This window comes from Apus apus, chromosome 3 (genome assembly GCF_020740795.1).
Source record: "Apus apus isolate bApuApu2 chromosome 3, bApuApu2.pri.cur, whole genome shotgun sequence".
Lineage (NCBI taxonomy): Eukaryota > Metazoa > Chordata > Aves > Apodiformes > Apodidae > Apus > Apus apus.
This window is the reverse complement of record NC_067284.1, coordinates 109,761,722-109,782,673: the sequence shown is the minus strand read 5'-3', so window position 1 is coordinate 109,782,673 and position 20,952 is coordinate 109,761,722. Positions and strand designations below refer to the sequence as shown.

Below are 20,952 nucleotides of genomic sequence, written 5' to 3'. Positions count from 1 at the left end.
TCCCATCAGAGCAGTAATACAGAACCCATGGACTGGCAAAATAACTTTTTAACTCATGTTTTACTGGGCAGAAAATAAGGAAGTCAGAATTGAACCTATCACTTATTTTAGGGGAAAGGGAGGTACTTGAAGCTCGTGATAAATGTACAGGCAATAGCTTTGCTTCTACAAATTTATCTCTTCCCCTCACAGCCTGCAAAAACCTATCACTGAAAAATAACACATACATACATGCAAATGTGTGACTGTATATAAATACATGTAAAAACCTGTACAGCTGCATACAGATGAGAAATTGTTAGCCATAACCTGTTGAAGTGCAATGATACATCGTGGCTCCTGGAACACAAAAATCTTCACATGGCTAATTATTTAAGCACCTTTTATCTCTTGCATTTACAGTCTCAGTTACAGTGACAGGCAGGCAGGCACAGGGCAGCTTTAACAGCTCCAGTCTCTTAAGATCATAGAATTACAGAATGGTTTGGGTTGGAAGGGACCTTAAATATCATCTAGTTCCAGTGTCCCACATCCTTTCGTTCTGCCAGTGTTTCCTCCTTGAATAGAAAACATGTTTTCTCATCCTCAATACAAGCATCCACAGAGGCAAAATATCTAATAAAGGTAAAGAAAGATGAATAATTTGCAGCTACTCCTATCTGCCCCATTCCTTTGCCACACTTCCCATGAACTAAAGGGAGAGATTAAGACAATGTATAGCTTAAAATAGCTGAGAAGCTCCTGAGCTCTCTCCCTTGAGCATTTGGGAGGTCAGAACAGGTTCCTGCTCTCAACAGAAGAGCTTGGCTAGGAGTGGTCACAAGCTGTCCATGACTCCCCAGAGAATTAAATGTTACTCTTCAAAATAGCAACAAATCACTTGAAAGATGAAAGCAGTTACCATCTGAAGAATGGACAAACTTGATAACCTTTGTTTTGCAAGACAAATTGCCTCCTGGGAAGCTTAAGATGTGTCACAGGTTGATTTCTTAATTGTTGGGTTTTTTTGCTTAATTTATGGGCGAAGCAGGAGCTGTTTAACAGCAAATCACCAGGTTCATTTTGACTCAAAATCAAGTTGAACCAACAATAAGGCAGCATTACTTGTCATCTTTGCATCTTCCAAAACTGAAATAGCTTCATATTCTGACTTTTGTACACCACAATCCAAGTCATTTCTGTTCAGGACTAAGGTTAGAAAAAAAGTTTCCAGTTGAGATGAATCCCAAGCAGTTTTCACAGGGGCTAGACACACACTCCTGTGGGAGTCACTTGTTGCTGTAGATCCTCAACACAGCACACCCCTTGCTCCAAGACCATGATTGGCAAAGTAGGGCTTTGGAAATTCCCCTAAATGCTCCTTATAAGAGTTCTATGCAGAGCTATACCTTTACATCTAAATTTTCCTGTGCTTCAAACATGAGAATACAGAAAGCAAGGATGCAAAGTCCTTGTAGATAAACAGAAGACATCTGTGGACTCTCTGTGCATAGCATAGTTTCATAACTGGTTGGAGAAATATTTTCAGAAAATGGAATTATTAATATTTGTGCCAACTGCAGACTCAAATCACAATTTCTAACTTTTTCCCCCAATAAAAAAAAAAAATATAAGGAGTTACAGAAGTGACTCAAGCCAGGCTCACACTTCTGCAGTGTACACACAGAATCCCAGCATTTCCTTCTATTAAATCATACCCACATCATTTAGCATGAAGTTTAACAAGTCACCAGTATTTTATGTGTTCTAATCTATGCTAAATATAGATCACATAATCATACTGCCTCCTCCATCATCATCCATCAGGCAAGGTATCACTTCTTTCTCACAACACATAAGATGTGGAATAAGCAGGATCTCTGGGAAGCGTAAAGAAACTACAGAGTCACTTCAGACTTAAGAGACCAAAACTTGAGCCATTGAATAAATGTAGTAATTGAAGGTGAAGAACAGGTAAACTGCACTTTCTTGAGTAATGAAAAAGCTCAACTCTACAGAAGGAATGTAGAATAGGCTGGACATTTGAGATCTTGATACAGATTATTATTATTATTATTATTATTATTATTATTATTATTATTATTATTATTATTATTATTATTATTTATTTTTCTTAAATGGATAACTGGAGAGGTAAGTGGAGAATTGGATGCCTATAAAGCTTGTGCCAAACAATGTCAAAACAAGTTCTGATTTGAGGTCTTAATATTTGCAAAATACAAGAGACCTAATGATGTGTAATGTCTTGGCATCCTAAAAAGCTTTTGCAGATGTTACAGACTCTTTCCACCTGCTTTCAACAAGGACCAAAGCCCAGATGCAGAAAAGTACAGCAGTCACATCATCAGACCCACCAACAGCAGAGCAAAGAAACCTAACAGGAGTAACTAAAGGAAGCACAGATATCTATATCAATGTTTCCCAACCATTGAATTAAGTAAAAAAATTAAGGCTAAGAATACTTCTAGAAATAATACCTAAGAAATATTTTATGGTACTGCCACATTCACAGACAGATAAAAACATCTTAAAATGTTAAATGCATTTCTTTTCTATTCTACTTGCTTATACATACAAAAATTTAATTGTATTTCTTGTGATTGTTTTATCAACTACAGTTAATACCCTGTCAATGACCAGCCACAGAACAGTGCTTTAGATCAGTGAAACCAAGAATTGCACAAGGCAGAGGACAAGACATAGATTCAGCTCAAGATGTTTTATCAAGTTTCCCCCACAAGAGAAGGCAGGAAAACATTTCTTTCCCTGCTGCAGTTAAGTGCCTCTATTGCTGGTCCAGAGTAATGTGTGACCCATTAACCACCACCAGTCCACTTCCATTTTTAAGTTAGGACAACCCTTTATCCCTGTCACCATCATCCTAGCTTCCTCCACCCTCTGTCATACTTGGCTTCCTTCTTCTCTGCACCCCTTTTCCAGGGCACCCCTCTCTCACTATTCCCTGTAAAACCTCCAGCACTTCACTCTTGGCCACCTCTGCACAAAGGTTAAAGCAAGTTAAAACACTGCCACATCCATGTCCCATCACAACTCTTGCCTAAGAAACAAAATTACATGCTTGTGAGATTTGCTGAATCAAAACTAAAAATATAAACCTCTGAATCCCAGCAAAAAATTAAGAGTGGTCTGATATCACATTTTAGCACAGATTCCCATTAACTAACATTTTTAACTAAAAACACATCTTTCTTTCTGCTGCTGTTTTATAAGCAGAAAGGTGTGACAGGGCCCATCATCATCAGTTTTTAACAGTTGGAAATTACTTCAAATTGAAGCAAATGAACTCATATCCATGGAAATAACATTTTTAGGAATGGAAAAATTTACCATATATAACTTTTGAGATCAGTTCATTGCAATATAGAGAACTCAGTGTTCAAGGAAGGAAAGCACACATTCAAAAATTAATACTGAAAAGACCACAGAAAAGGAGAACTAGCTTCCCCACCCCAAAAAAAAAATTCACAAGTGGTAGAAACACTATGACAGGCCAGATGAACTAGTCTCACACAAGTTCAAGCTTCAAGTTCACAAGTAGATCACTTCAAACTCATAAAAAGAAGAACAGATTTAATATTAACTGTGTTGGGTGTATACACATGATGATTTATTAGACATATGGAAAAGTACTAAAAATACAAGGCTGGAATGCATGCCCAGAGCCTCCCAGGATGTAACAAACAGTATATATCACAGTCCCTGGATAACTGACCTTTTTGGTACTATTACATATGCTAATTCCAAGGTACAGATTTATGACTGTATTTATAGACTTCTGCATAGAGTAAAAGTCTAAACTTAAAAGTAAGTTTTCTGCACATTTACTGCTGAACGAGACACTGGTGATATTTTGTGGAGTTTACTCAAAGGTGGCTGCAAACACCATCTGATGGAACACACCCTGTTTGCAAGCTTCCAGCCAGAGAATGGTTACCTTTCTCTGGTGCTCAGACAGGAAGTTATAAAATTATGCACAAATCAAGTGTAAAAACTAAATAAGGAAGAGCAAAAGAACAGACTGTTTCATGTGGTTAAAGGAGGAGTAACTAAGTACCTGTATATACTGTTGCCCCTTCCAGACTAGTCTGTGCAACAAACCACTAAACACAAACTGAGGAGCACTTTGATTGCCTAGGAGTGTGCAGTTACAACACAGGACCCTGACAAGCCAATACATCATTTAGAAAAAGCAAGAGGCACGTGTGCAATCAAGAAACCTGAATAACTCCAATCAGAGAGAAAAATTAGCATACTAAGCAGGATTCACACAAGTCATTAATCATGTTTTAACCTGCCGTCCTTCAGAACAAAACCTCAAGTTCCCTTCCATACCAGAACAGCCACTGAGGCAAAATTTAGGAGCTCTTTCCATTTCTCCCACACTGTTGCTCATGGCAACATAGTATATTAAAACACATAACATATATTTTAAAATATCAAATATTAAAAGAAGCACCAGTGTTTTCCTCATTCTTTGGTCACATTCAGCCATGAAAAAAAATCACGATGCTACAGATTTTTAATGTTACAGTGAAACAACAGTTTTCAAATGCAAACTAAAACCTTATTAACTGGTGATTTTTTAAAACATTTTAAAGCACATGTGCTAATCTAGAACAGGGAAAGGGCCACACTATTTCACCAAATTTTCTGCACTTCAATAGTTAACATTTGAGGAAAACATCTGTGACATTTCACATTCCATTTCACGTTCACAGTCCATCAGGATAAATAACTCATATAGCCACGTAACTCCTCATGCTCTCTTTTTCTAATCAACATACCTATTCTGTCTCGGATTATGAGATAATTAGCACAGTGCCAACCAACACCAATAAGGCAATAAAATCCAAGGTGTGGACGTAGCATCAATACCAAAAAAACAGCCTAGAACGCAGATGCCCACAAGAGGCTGTGCTGGCACAGCTGTGTCAGCAAAGCACCAAGGCTTTGCTTGTCCCCTCTTCATACCAGATACAGTCAGTTTACAGGGGGAACTCAGCTGGTTCAGGCCTGACTGGTAAAAACTCAAAAGCAGACAATACAGTGATTGACTGCAAAAGTCACAGGAGTAAGAATAACTCATGATGAGCTCTGATTCTCAGTGAAAACTCTCACCTGTGGCTGACTATATGCCTTTGTGTCAGTGCCATTGGCTGTACCTGCCAATGCTTTCAGCTAGCTATTTGGTTTGTTGTTTTTTAATTATTTTTAGAAACAATGGCTCCCCATTGTAAGCAAAGGTCACCAAAGCCACTTATCCTGACATTCTGGTTTGAATAAATCTGTTTCCTTATTTTTCAAGCCAAAATAGCTGGCCAGTAGAGACCCGTCTCTCACCCCGCAAGCACAGGAATCATGATCACCATTCTCTCAAATCCCAGACACATGTCACTGATGGACAGGATTAGCAGGAGCAGCTCAGGCAAACCCATATGGCACCCCTGGTTACACACTCTCCAGTGGCACTACTTCTCCAAAAGCCAGCAGAAAATTCAGCAGGAACAATCCATGGCATCATGGTATCGGCAACAGGTCTTACAGCAGCAGGCTGGGCTCTCAGCTTTACTCCTTGCCAGAAGACAGAGCTGGCTTACACCCATCACTTCTCTCATATATTCAGCACTGAAACCAAAACAACTTCATACAGCTTTCAGTCTTGCGTGTTATCTTTGTTTCTGAAAAACAAGAACTACCAGCTTCGAAGCAAGCATCGCCTTCTTACGAGCAGGGTTGCCTCCTTCTCCCTGGGAAGCTACCGAGCTCCTTGGTCTCACCTCACCACACAAACCACTGCCACAATGGTTTCCTCAAAACAACACTACAGCAAAGGAAAAAGCTCTACTAACTGAAATACGATGTGACTGATAGGACTGATAAATTACTGCACATCTCATTTTCTCCAAGCTTTACGTGGATGCAAATTCAGACAGAACACCTAGCAGAGCAGCAAACCCCACAATTCTGGAATTTTATTCCATTCTATAAAGACATCATAATTACTTCCAACTAAATGCACATGGCTTATCCCATACATTGTTTAAAAGCTCACAACTATTAATCTGTTTGGGGTTGTTTGACTTTTTGTTCTGTTTTAATTAACATTACTACACTATTCAATTGTGCCTAGGTTAAAATTAGGAATAACCCAAAAGTGAGTGACCCTGCCTCACCCACAACCTCACCCAACTCCACAATTCCTGTTTAAAGTTCTAGGCAAGGTCAATTTTCTTTTTTTGAAAAGGAATTATGGAAGCTGCCTCGCTTGAAGGAGTTTTCAGCCCAAACTTCTCTCACCAGTTCACAGCACACTCGGTCCTTAACAGCGTCCCACCAGTGAGAACAATGGAAGGAGGGATAAACACACAGCTAATACTCTAACCTTTTCATCTAGGATGGCTTTTAAGGTAAGCAGAGGGCCTTGGGGTTTCTTTTATTTAGATGAACACACACATACAGACCAGGAAATCAAATACGAAAGTAGCCCCTAAAAACAAACCATTTTTAAAAGGATTTCTTCATGCAAGCACCATAGTTGTCTGCAGTTCCTAAGCATCTCTAGAAACTACAGAAGGGTACATAATCTAAACCAAATCCAAGTAATTGAATTACACAAATAACTCTTTAGGCCAAGAATTTACACTACCTATTAAATAAAATCTAAAACCTATATTGCAATCACAATTTTTAAATCTCTGCTGCTGTTCATGTTTATTACTGTGAAATGCAAAGTCTCTTTACAATATTTATGTTAAGAACATATGGGGGGAAAAAAAGCAAACTCTCTGCTTCCAAAGACCTATTTGCTCAAACACACCCAGCGTTGCAGGTTTGCTTCTGTTTTTTTTTTTTATTTAGGGGGAGGAAGAAAAAATGTCACAGTGAGCAAAGTTCACGTGTTAGTCTGAAAAGGCTCCAGGCTCAGCAGTAAGCTAAGGAGGAGCAGCTGCACACACCTGCACAGGCAAAAAGCTTCCTCAGAACCAGCTCTACCGTAGGCGCGTCCTCCACTGAGCAGCAGCTGGAGCGATGCACATCCCCAACAGGCTTGTAGAAGTGTCCAGCTTTGCTCACTAGAAAGCCCCTGAAGCCTACCAGCAAACTTTTCTACCTTAACTGATGAAAGCTACTAATTAATCTATCCGCTGCTCCTCCCTCATTAGAGTTACTGCCTTGAGCTTATGAGCGAACTGGTTTTACTGCCATGAAAAGCCATATTACTCACAATAGAGTTAGTTACAAAACTAAGATAGCAATAAATTAAACGAGCAACTTTAGTTCTTAAAAATCTCAGCTATATATGGACAAAAACCTTCAAAAATGAGCAGAAAGATGAACAGCAAATCATCACTTCATGCTTACCAACACAACAGTTGGCCAGAGAGTGAATGGAGCTACTAAAAATAAGCAAACAACAAGAGAGAAACAAACCAAAAAAATTAACCCAACCCTCAACCAAAAAGCCCTCCACATCCCACACACTTCAACATCTCCAAAAAACTCACACATTCAGTCTAACAGGGTTACTGCACTGCTCTAATCCATACTGGAGATTAATGTCTGTCTGCATATTTTGCACCATGATGAGTTTCAGAAAGGAAAAGTCACTCTCAAAAAAACCAATAAAAGTCAGCTGGGTTTCCACTGCTAATTCCTTTCAGGAATTTATGAAGCTGTTTATTTTAAATTGTCCATTCAGGAAGAGGGAGAAAAATGGCCGTAACAATGTCAGGAACAAGAACTCTAATTCAAATATTTCAGCTCCTCTAAAACATAAATGCACACAGTCTGAAGAGGAATTTCGTATCAGGTTTTGGAAATCTATGCAGTCCTAAGTCCAACACTGTGATACAGGAAGAAAAAATTTAAAAAAATATGTTTCTGAAAAGTGAATTCAAGGAAATTAGCTTCACAATTGGGCAGTGTAAGTGCTTGTACCTTTTTTCCCCCCTACTTGCTTTCAACTATACAGTCACTGCAAGCTTCTCCATCACCTATGAGCTCTAGTTTCAGGTCTGTTTTAGACATCCTACCCTCTGACTTCCCTCCCAACCTGCACAACACCTGCTGCTTTCTAACCATCGCAGTGACACTGTCACACTGAGGCTGTTTTAGAGGCTTTTCCGGGTTCCCTTTATATTAGTCTGTTTGCTTTTAATGAAAAACAACACAAGTAGAAGTCAGCACCAAGAAATGCACCTTTTGGGATCGACCATCTCAGATTATTTGTTAACTTGTCAAGTGATGAGCTCACAGAAAATTTCCAGGTCCCAACTGGAACTGACATTAGGAACCAAGTATCACCAAGGTTCAAACCTTCTTCAATATCTTTCCATCAATGGGCAAAAAGTCTGGGTAGAATTTAAAAAAAAACAAACCAACAACTAAAACATTACCAGCAGAAGTTAAAAGGTACCAAGCATCAACATTCCAGCAGTATCACAGAATCACAGAATGGTTTGGGTTGGAAGACACTATAAAGATCACCTAGTTCCAATCCACCTGCATGGGCAGGGACACCTCCCACTAGACCAGGTTGCTCCAAGCCCCATCCAACTTAGCCCTGAATACTTCCAGAGATGGGGCAGCCACAACCTCCCTGGGCAACCTGGGCCAGTATCTCACCACCTTCACACTAAAGAATTTCTACAGGAAGTTTCCATACATTCCCTTCTGTACACGAGGATTTCAAGGTCACATAGGGCCTAGCTCACCTACTTGTCTGTACAACAAACTAACCCATTTAAAGACATGTCAGCTTCCTTTGCTGCACTTCTGACAGCAAAGACCCAACTGGTACTACTACATGAAACAGAAACCCACCAGATAAAACTATTTTGAAATATTTAGAAGACTTAAGGAAAATAAAAAATAAGAACAAACAAACAAACAAAAAAAATCTATTTCCTGCACAACTTTAACAACTAAAAATCAAGTTGATAGCCCTAGCTTATATTCAAATAGAAAAGACTCATTTCTCCAAGCATTCAAAAGTAAGTATGAAAAAGCCATGTCAACTGTCAGTAAATCCCATGTATTAGTGGATCCCTGGAGGGAACAGAAGGGGACTGATCTGCTTTAACAGTAATGATACAATCTGAATCTGGGGCATCCAACACATCCATGCTGCATGCAGCCATAATCCTCCTGTTGACATTTTGGTTGTCCTCCAAACAAGCAAGAAGCAGGCACCTGCTGCCTGGCACCCACACACAGTTTGCAGCTGCCACCAAGGCAACAAGCTCTCTTCCTATCCTGGGACAGGACAAAGAGGAGACAAACTTACACAATGAGTAAAACCCAAATGAGCTGGAATTAGCACCTTCTCCCAGTTCTCCTGCAATTGTCTGATAAAAATCAAGGGCTTCTTATGAAGAACTCCTCTAAAAACATTTGACAAAGAAAATATGTCCATCTTCACCCAGTTTAATCTATCATATATTTATCATGGTTTTAGATATTTTATACAGGAAGAGGCTAGGCAAATCTGGTGGATAACGTGCACTTTTAGCTTCAAATGCTAGATTATAACAGATTATAATTTACCATCCAAATTCTGCATGGAGAGGTAATACCCTGACCTCAGTTCAATTAGTAAAAAACCTCACATCCAAATGTGTAAAACACAGCACAACCCTTGGTCCTGTCCACATTGATTTGCTCTCTCCTGTCACTTTTCTACTGACCTAGTCTGTGAGATCCACCCCACGCAACCAAGGTTCTCCCAGTCTGGTGTCCTTCCAGCTGTTCCCTCCTCACTGTATCATTCAGACTTTCAGCTTCCTTTCCCTTTCATGTAGCTCATGAGAAGTTAGCAATTTGTCCCTCTTCAGCATCTTTCTTGTCATTAACCCTCCCAGTCAACTTGCTATACTTCTTTACTCTCAACCCTACACCCCCCTTGCAGGAGGTGTTAGGACGTTTCTGCTTAGCCCAGTAAGACACCATTTCCCACAGACAGCTCAGAGGACACAGAGGCCACCACCCAGTGATGGTGAGCTCCTGGCCAAGACCGTAAATGAGTAAATCAATTTCTCAAGGGACCTTCCTTGATCACAAGGCCAAAGTACAATCCTGCTTCAGCTTGTTTCCACCTCCCTCCTCCAGTTCACCCACACCCTGTGTGTGTTGACATTGCACCAGGCCAAGCTGGAGCATTTGAGTTTAGCTGTTGATGCTTGGTATGTGAAGCAGTCTGGTTATAGTCGTGTTTCCTAAGTTCAGCAATATCAACAATCTGCTGCAGCAGTAAATGAGAACAGTTGGGAAGGGGAGGCAGAAAAAAACCCTACTTTTCTACAACAGCTTCCTCAGAAATAGTCTCTCAGACTAACACTACCTCTACATTAACTTTTATAAAGAAACTATAATCAAATTAGGCATGAAGAAAACCATGACTTTCACTTCCCTATCACCTCACAGTCTTCCAGCCTATGCACTCTATCTTAAAAGAAAAAGTTCCCAACATCAGCCTAGTAACTGCACTCAACTCCAGCACCAGGAAGGCAAGATACCCCTGTTGTCATGAAACCAAAGAGATAAGTTTCTTCTAGACAACTTCCTTTTCACTTCTCGAAATCCCTGCACCTTCTAGAAAACTGACAGTGCCCTGTGACTCAGGATATCTCACCAAGCCATCCACATACTGAACAGCTGTAAAGTTAAAAATAACTGAAGCTAAGATGCATAAAGATTTTTCAGAGTAGAAATAATTTAAAACTAAGTTTATGAAAGACACAGCTGCAGAAGAGCAAGAAAACACCCAACAATTTCAGTATTTAACATGGAAACAAGCCACATCTGATCTCTTTGCTCATGAGTAGAATGATGGTCTTGATGACACAAAGGCCAGAGAAGAGCCGTGTCTGGTGCTTTCTTCCTAGGTGGCACTTGCTAATTAAGTACATTATCAATGCAGTAATCATCAAAACATCACTTAAGGTAAAATTAAGTTACTATTTACACAGGACTTAAAACCCAAAATAGATTTTGAACTAAACTACAAATAAATTAAAAGTATTAGAAAAGTGATAGGCATTTGTACAAACTTTTCCTTGGTAAAAGGTGTTCTCTGAGAACAACTGGATTATTTCCACCAGTTTTTAAATGGTAGATACTTGAATCCCTCCACAGTAAATAAATCAGTAATTTTGCTTTTTCAGTAATTTGTACTAAAAAATTGTCAAATTTAATGTAAGCAAGTGTGCAGAAGTATTTATAGCACTGGGCAAATTTCCCCTTAGATTGAAATAAATGAAAATATCACAGTAACTCATTATTTTGTTTTGCAAATAATTCATTTCCCCTCCAAAAGAGACGGGAACATCTAAATTGTCTGTGATTATACTTCACAGAAGTTACACTAAGGGATCCTTGGAAATTGCTAGCAAAGTTAGAAAGCATCAAGAAATAAAGCATAACATCTCCATAACACTTGCATAGTTCAGATGAGAAAATATCTGGAGCTCAGCAGGCTCTGAATTTCAGAAATCATGTGTGGAGTAGCACACCTAGCTCCTTTGCAGACTTCTTTGAAACTAACTAATGAATAGATGCATACTCAATGATCACATTTAGAAAATATGCAAACAAAAAGAATGTGGAAAGTGCAAACAAGAAATTACACTAAAATGAGGACACAAACAGAATAAATATAAAAGGTTAAAGGAAAGATTTGAGAAGCAACCTCAGAGAGAGGACAACTACTGCATGTCTGTCACACAGCACTGAGCAAGACGAGATCCCAGAGAAAAAGATCATATTCAGAAAGATGCTGACTAATCCAAGGATCCAACAGTACTGCAGCCCAGGGGAACACCTACCTCACACCCTTCCTGTTGCAGATTACTTGTTGCTGACAAACGGGGAGCACCATCAGGAAACCAAACAAGCTGCAAACTAGCTTGGGTTCATACCTTTTAGCTGGACACACTCCCTGCCCTGTCCCTGTGGATGGTCACACAAAAGGCAGTGCCAGCAGCAGGGAGTCCTGGGTAGGGCAGAATTGCTCCTTAAAACAAAGTGGCTTCATCCAGGTTGAAGCACCTACACAACCACAGCCTAAGGATGCAGTTTTTCATTAGAGCTGAGCTGATGGAGCTGTGACCCCACTTCCTCAAGTCTCTCATGACTTGATGTCTTCTGTAGGGTTAGGTTTGGGGCATTTTTGTGGTTTTGGTTTTTTAATCAGTCAGAAGCTATGGCTACTGACTACTGTCAGCAAACTGCTGTAGTAGGAAGGAAACAACATAGGGTACAGGGGTTCAGACCAAAAGATGTGCTGAAGTGAGTAAGAACAAACAGTAGAACTTCAACAAAAAAGGCCTTCAAAAGCATACTAAGAAGATGTAATGATCTAAAAGGTCTTCCAGTTAAAAAAATAATCTTGTTACAATACAACTGGTGTGTATTATAACCATTTCAATAACTAGCATGCTATATGATCACAGTAAAACAAACTCAAGGCAGAAAACTCACCTTCACAAAATTGTCAGGGAACATGCCCCTTTTGCCATTTAGCTCCCCTTCTAACCATCCTTCTTCCTCTAGTTTTTTCACATTCTTGATGATTTCCCCAACTCGGATTGTTAGCTCATCATCATGCACTGCATCATAGTCATATTCCACTATATAGTCCACTAAAAAAAAAACAAAACACAACACATTGAATGTGACTCAGAGAAATGCAACTTGAAAGGCATGTGTGTACAAAAAGGCAGACCTAACAATAAATTCTAAGCACAAGAGTCTCCTTTAAAGCAACACTCATCTGTGCATTGCAGTGTTCCCAACCACTTTGGAAAGAGGGGGGGAAAAAACTGGGTAAAGTAAATTTAGGAATGACACCAGGTCATATTTTGTTAGTGTTGGATAGGTTTTTGTGCATGTGTGGTGGAAGGGATTGATGGCAGTGCTTTCCCCCACCCTGCTAAGTCCCAGCCCAAGATTTATCAATCATGACTCACAGCCCACAGGGCAAGGGTTTCTTACTCAATGCATATTTGGGGCCAAGGAGGGAGAAAAGTTCGAATTGGACATGTATAGTAAGACACTGTCAACTCTCACACTTGCGTCTGCTATTATATTTGCAAAAAAACCTCACTGCTGCACACAAGTTTTTATAGGTTTGATCCAATAAATGTAATACAGCCAAAAAGTGCACTATTCACAGTATCATACAACTCAAATTGGACAGACACATAAACTGCACGGTCCTTCAGGTTCATCTGGTTATGTATGAAGAATAAGAAAGTGAACTTTAAGTTTACTCAGAGGAGCATAGCAATGTATTTACATACTTGACCATCTATTGCACAAGATGCATCAGTTGCTTAATGACAGCATAAGGCTTGTCTGGCAAGAAAAGCTCATTTGTTCATCAAGAAATTCTGCTTTTTTTTTTTTCTGTTTATCTTTATGCCAGAAATTTTCACAAACGTACAGCAATCAAATAATCAAATTGCCTCTCACTCAAATCCAGTCAGGATACCCAGGCACTGCCCAATATAACACTGCTCTCACTGAAACCTCCCTCTCCTCTGCAGATCACAACAAACAGACAAAGACATGAGAGCATAACAGGGTTAAAAGATGGAGATCATGAATGGTTTTATAAGGTTTTTTCCCAGATTGCTCTTTATTCTATTAGTGCATAGTAATATCCAACAATTAATTCAGAAATTAAGGAATCAAATTGAGAAAGTATTATTTCTTGATACTTAACTGAAAGCTCCACTAAATCAATGGATAATTATGATCTGTGGAGAGTTTTGATCAAAAGTGCTGCTGTGTGCCCCCTGAAATGTAGCCTTTATCTCTCTGCTGCCTAGAGATGAAATCTGAAAACCCTTGGTAAAAAAACCCAAAACACCAAAAAACAAAACAAACAGAACTACACGATGATGCCATGAATACAAGAGAAGCTAGAATGATCTGTCTGGCAAACTATTTTCTGAATATATCCATTAGCAAAGGACACAGTTGAATATAAACTATACTTATCTCCTCATGATAAACACTCTCAAACTCCTAACATAAGCTTTTTGTACTGTACACATTTATTTTTGCCAAACATATTCTCTAAGCTTGCTCCAAAGCATATTTCCCCATTACTGCCTGCAGCAAGCATAGTTTTTACTTTCTTCTGTACTGAACTGTCTTTTGAGTAGCTGACATGAAATACTGCCCAAGAGATAGGAAATTCTGGCAGCCACAGGTCATAAAAATAATGGCCGTTCATCACCTACAGTCTGGAAATAAAAATGTCATCTTCCAACCAACTCAACCCAACCATTTTGGAAACATGCAAATGCATAAAAATGTAAGAAATATTCATGTTACATATTTCTCTCATGATAAATTCTGGGTTTAAGCACATTAGCAGGTATTATGCTTCAATATATACACCATAGGACAGTTTTATGGAGTTAAACATGGAAAACGGATCAGAACAAAGCATCAGTCATGCTAAATGCTTACAGCATTGCAGACTACAACTTGAACTGCCAAACACCTGGTCCTTTTTCCACAGAATCAGTAGGTAATCATATTCACCCTATGTCAACATGAACTAATTATTTTGAAAGCTTCTTCAGTTCCTTGGGGGAACATTTCTGTATTTGTGCTTGAAATGTTGGTCACTTTTCCAGACTGTAAAACAGATTCAGTCATGTCAACAACCAAAGGAGAATCTCAGGAACCTTCCAGTCATCACCCATGTGTGTCTATGTTCCAAAGACAAATAGCAGTAAATTAACATCAGCTTTTTATGTTTGAAAAATTCAGGTACTGAATTTCTTGTACTTATCAGTGATACCCAATACTACCCTCACTCTCATGGATACGTCTACAAAACAGATCTAAACTCAGTTGTCTTGCCTAGGAAGGGTCATGGGGAATGTCAAGGTAATTTCCTCCCAAGCATTTTTTTGTGATGACACAGAAACAGCAAGAAGCTACCCATCTCACTACTACATGGTCCTCAAGACAAACACAAAATATTGCTTTTAAATATTAAAAAGTAGTACTAGCTGAACCATCCAGGTAATCTGGACTGCAGTGTGATGGACAAGAAACCATTCTACTACCAAAACAGTACAGATTAAGTAAGTCTCTGAAAGGTCTTCAAGAATGAATATTTTCTCAAGTAAAAACAGTGTCCAGTGATGACAGAAAATGTTTTTAAGGAATGACTATTCCTTATAATAACAACAAATCAGAATCACGCTGGTCCATGGATTATACTTGTGAATGCTTGAAGTAGCTCTGAATGCTTCTGAATTACAGTTCTGGATGCTTCAGTCCTCACTTGAAAGCTTTACTCAAGAACATATGAGATCCCAAAATCAGACAGCAGTAAGTTAGACTACAGTAAAATAAGCTGGTCAAAACTTTTAAAAAAACCATAAAGGCTCAACTGGTAGAAGGTTCAGGAGAACATCTCAGCAACACAAACTACCAAAACCACCTGTGTTACCTCACTCTCTGTTGTTTTGTTTTTTTTTACACAGCTTTCTCAACTTCAAACACAACTCACAGAAATTATCTTAGCTTTTAAGTCCACAGTTATCAAGTCTTGGATGAAAAAGTCTTGTCAAGCTTGCATTTGAACACCAAGAGGTGCTTTTCTTGCACATTCAGCAGGACAAAAGCTCAGCTGAGTGAGAGACAACATTCCCCTGAGTCTTCAGAGGCAGCATGGGCCACCACAAACCACCTCTCCTTCACTGTGTGCAAAGAAGATGCCTTTATCCTAGATCTCTAACAAACAAGTGGCAATCTTGTTTTGGCACAAATTAAAATATAAACATGTCGTTATCTCCTGGCACATGCTTCCAACCAAGGAAAGAGAGAAGGATACAAAAAAATTACAAGCCAAATCAGATTGAGGTTGATTAGGGTATTGTAGAAAATAAATTATAACAGACTGTTATAACTGACAGAACAGATTTAGAAACACAAGACTATGTTCAGTGCCCTGGCAGCAGTTGAGGGGCTGGAAGCTCTGTTCAGTGAAACACTGGAGGCATCTGAGTCAGTGCCACCCAAGAGCACCAGGATGGTGATAGTGGGAATCAGCAAAGATCCATGAAGAGGATACCAGGGCTGACCAACCTCACAGCCTTCCACAATGAAATGACTGCCTTACTGGATGACAAGAAAGCAGTAGATGTTCTCCCATAATAGTGTCATACACAAACTGATGGAGTACAATCCTGCAAAGTGAAATAGACTGAAAACTGTCCAAAATACTCAAAGGGTTATGATCAATGATACACAGTCCAGCTGGAGGAGAGACACCAGTGGTGTGCCCCAGGAGTCAGTGCTGGACTGTTCAATATCTTTATTAATGATTCAGATGATGGGATTGAATGCACCCTCAGCAAGTCTGCAGATGATACAAAACCATGAAGAGTGGCTGACAGACCAGGAGGGTATGCTGCTATTCAGAGGGACCTCAACACGATGAGGAAATGGGCCAAGAGGAACTTCACAAAGTTCAGAGGGAAATGCCAAGCCCTGCCCCTATGGAGGAACAACCCCATACACCAGTACAGACTGTGGACTGTTTGACTGGAAAGCAGCTTGGCAGAGGAGGACCTGGTGGACACCAAGTTGACATGAGCCAGCAACACGCCCTTGCAGCAAAAGAAAGGCAACAGCATCTTGGGCTGCATTACAAGTAGTATTGCCAGCAGATCGAGGGAGGTGATCCTCCCCATCTGCTCAGATCCTTCTGGAGTGCTGGGTCCTGTTCTGGGCTCCTCAGTACAAGACAGACACGAACATACTGGAGTAAACCCAACAAAGGGCCACAGAGATAACTAAGGGACTGGAGTGTCTTCACAGATGGAAAGGCTGAAAGAGCTGGGATGGGGCTCAGGGAGATCTTTCTGCTGAGGGTGTGGAGAAGACTGAGCGGTGCTCAGTGAAAGCACAAGATGCAGTGGGTACAAACTGAAACAGTTAAAATTCCACTTAAAGATACATATGCACAATACATATACATACACACACACCACAAGAGTGATCAAAGAATGGAACAGTTTGTCTTGAGGGGCTGTGTAGTCTCCTTACACATGATCAAAACCCAACTGGATGTAGTCCTGAGCATGCTGCTGCAGCTGACCCTGCTCTGAGCAGGAGAGTTGCACTAGATGATCTCCTAAGGTGCCTTCCAGTCTCAGCAATTCTATGATTCAACCCAAAGATACACCTTAGGTGGCAGCTTTCTGTCATTGAGCCACGACAGCTTTCTAACACAACTAGAGAACCTCCCAGACGGTGCTTTCTGAAGGTTTTGACCCATTTTCAGGGGCAGGGGATTGATTAAATCAGCAGTGCTAAGGGAGTGGTTCTGTTCAGCTCTTGGTTTCAAGCAAGATGACAACCTGACTAATGAGCTGTTCCCCACGGCAAAGACAGGAAGTGTCTCTGCCTCTTTGACCAAACAGCTCACTCTGTTAGCCAACGTAGCAACACTGCCTGCACAAGACATTCAGTCACTGCTGGCACAGGTGAACTCTCCATTTCTCCAGAACTTACAAAACCGGCTCTTCTGCCAACCACAACCTGGTGCCAAAGCAGAACACAAGTCTCCTGATAAGAAGGGCCACAGGACACCTGTCCTCACTGATTCTAAACAAAGGAAATCTGCAGCTACTCAGACTCCTTTGGGAGTTGGATATTATAGGCAACCCTCTGGGAGGGTCTTTATATATAAATAAATCAAGCAAAAGAATGGAAAATATACAGAAATTCTAGCATGCCTGTGTCTTCAGTAGAAGTAACTGTCAGACACTTTTCCAGCAACTAGCACAATTTCACATTCTCAGTACTTCGTTTAGAATATTACAGCAGTTTCAGAATAGCTTTCTGGAGTAGCCAGGAAGACACAAACCAGATATAAAATAAGTCCCATGAAAAACACATTTAATAGCTTATAAAATTAAAATATATATCTATAAAATCATTCATGGGATAACCGAAATCCTTGCATGTAACTCTCAAGCTATTCAGAAAGCCTTGCATAAACTGGCTATAGACCTAGAGGGACAGAGTCCAACATCAAGCAGCAAGAAGAGTTTGAGTTAAATGCCACGCTCCATAAAGGTCTCTTCAAGCAGGTTTTAGGTCAATTCATATTTAAAGTAATCTACTGGAACGTGAACCCTGGAAAGTTGTATGGCCTCCAGAAACATCCTGCCAGCAGAACTGCAGTTACACTGGGAACAGATTTTGCTTTTCCAATTTATGACAACAGACAGTTGCTAGATGCGCAAAACAAACTTTAGTAATACTGTTATTTCCACTTGTACATCTATCATAAAAAAAATCCCTTAAGTTTAGTCTCCTAGAAAACCAAACTAACATTTTTATTATTACATATGAATGCATCCAAAGAGTTACAAAGGTATTTAGTTTTACAGCAAACAGCAAGCTTATATTAGAAGCAAAAGACAGGAGAAGACACAATCTTATCCCTTCAACTATTACACTTTTCTTCACATCTCAAAATCAGGTGTTTGACTGAAGGAGAAAGCTCCTTCCACTTGCCTTCCCCCAGAAACATTCCTACAATTTGAGAGATATACATCTCAGCTGTTTTAATAGTAGTACCATAGTATAACTTTGGCCACTGAAAACAGATCTTAACACTGAAAAAGTAGTTCAGATGTTTAAATGTTGAACAATGAAAATACCTCCGTAAGTGTTAAAAGAAGTGGTGGCTATTAGATTGGTTTTTTTCCCCACTTCAACACCACATAATTCCCTGGTAGCCTCACTTGAGTCACTGAATATGCTCAAATAAGGAGACCTGGTGGAGTCCCCTTATAAAAAAATTCTAGCCCCTGTTTCCCAAACTGCACAAGTTCTGTGAAGCTCTCCTGGCAAGACACACACACCAAGTGAGCACCAGGGTTTGGCAACCAAAGACAAATACATCCTGGACAAGAGTCTCCGCTGCTCTGCAACAAGGCTGCTTCTTCTGCACTCTGAATCTGCTCCCGTGATTCACTCTCCCATTTACACAATGACCCACAATGACCATAATAACCAGTTCCCCAAAGATCAAAGGATTCTTTTGGGGTACAGATGTGGGTTCGGTCTTCCTGACACTGAATAAGGAAGTGCCTCATGTTTCCCATTACTGGGAAAACCACTCTGACCACTGCTCTTGTGCAAAAAGGTCCTTCCCTTCCTTTCCAGGTCCCAACAGCCATCAGCATGAGAAGCAGCCCAGGGGCTGAACCTTGAGCAGATGGAAACCTACAGTATTTCCTGCCTTCCTCCTCACAGTGCCCAAGATAGCTCCATCACTGATGGAAAGTAGGAAATCTGCAGAGAGGTACTTCCCAGACATCTTAGCCCAGGGATGCTGTGATCCCATCCTCTCTTCTGCATGCATTCACATGGTCCCTCCCCCTTGCTCTGCACTTAAATTAGTATTTATTTATACTACTGGTGAATCAGATAAAGAAAACAGCCTGGGAGAAAACTATTTAGTGACAACTTCCTGCAAGTTTATCTCCCCAGAGATAGCTCACTGCAGGGTCACAGACAAACCGATTCCAACCCAACTTAGATCAACATCTCCATCATTGTTACCGTCCAGATCAGACGCACACTTCTCAGTGAAGCTCCAAACAATGCTCATTTCTTGTGCTTCAGTTCACAGTGTGGAGCAGTGTCACAGCAAGGCAGTTGGATTTCTTTTCACTAAATTAAATCAAAGATATGCAGCCCAGGAACAACCTTAATACACACTCAACTTTAATAGGTACTAAGTCCATGGGATGAGACTTGAACTAGGAGGATACAAAAATGTCCTACATATGTAATACAAATGTGAGGTCCCTAACACCAGCATTTTCTCCCTACAGATACACTCATCTTGCCCCTCACCACTTGTTGTTTTTCATGTAATTGAAATCTGTCACAAAACCACATCATAATATAATGCATAAACAATACAAGGTCACTGGACTCCTGTCAGCTCTGATGATAGGGATACAGTTCCAAACTATAAAGAAATTGAAGAAGTGTATATTTAACTAATGGAGACCACAGAGTCTACACACATTTACAGTACAATTCACCACAGCCTTCAGTAAGTCAACAGGTTTAAGTCACACTATACAGACACAATCAATCTGCATCATGCAGAGTCATCACATTCATGCTCCACGTAGAAAACTTATAAAACAGTTGCATCAGAAGGACTACTGAAAGTGTTAAGCATCACAAATAAGATGTTCTACCTTCACAGTAGCTCTAAAGTAGGTCAGCCACCTCTTGTACCGCCTTGGAAACAGCAGTGACACATAGCAGAGCCATTTCTACCTGATGCCTACTCCCAAATGAGCCATACCAATTGTGTCAGCTCCAGCCCTGATAAACAGCTCTGTACCAAATAGTCACATTAGAATCATAGAATGTATTGGGCTGGAAGGAACCTACAAAGGTCATCAAATGCCCTGAAATAAGCAGGGACATCTCCAACTAGACCAGATTGCTCAGAGCCCAATCAAGCCTGACCTTGAATGTCTCCAGGGATGGAGCCTCCACCACCTCCTAGGCAACCTGTTCCAGTAGTCCTGAAGCTTTGATCCCCTGTGCCAGCCACATAAACTTCTGCTGCCGTAAGGAAGGGACAGGGCAGAGGAGGCACTCTGCAGTTTTAGTTAATGCCAACCTCATATATATACATACTGAGTTAAGGTCTTGTTCTAAGCAAAGTTCCCTGAGCCATCAGGATTCTTTCATAAGTTTATAATAAAGCAGCATAAAGGCAAATGGAATTGAAATATTTTCATGCCACACTATGTAGATTTTCTTTTAAATACCCACAATTCAGTCCAAATTTGTTGCAAGCTGATTATTCCAGTAGTGAAATATTTCAAATACAAATGACCTACATCTGTGCTAGGC

The 20,952-nt window shown here is 40.1% G+C and overlaps 1 protein-coding gene across 3 annotated transcripts in view; it reads right to left on the bottom strand.

Moving 5' to 3' along the window:
• The window catches only part of CD2AP (CD2 associated protein), an 83,000-nt gene that overhangs the window by 47,801 nt on the left and 14,247 nt on the right, over nucleotides 1–20,952 (bottom strand). For all 3 annotated transcript variants that reach the window (XM_051614933.1, XM_051614932.1, XM_051614934.1), the window contains exon 2: nucleotides 12,499–12,659. In XM_051614933.1, the coding sequence (XP_051470893.1) occupies nucleotides 12,499–12,659 (161 nt within the window). The remainder of the gene's footprint in view (nucleotides 1–12,498; nucleotides 12,660–20,952) is intronic.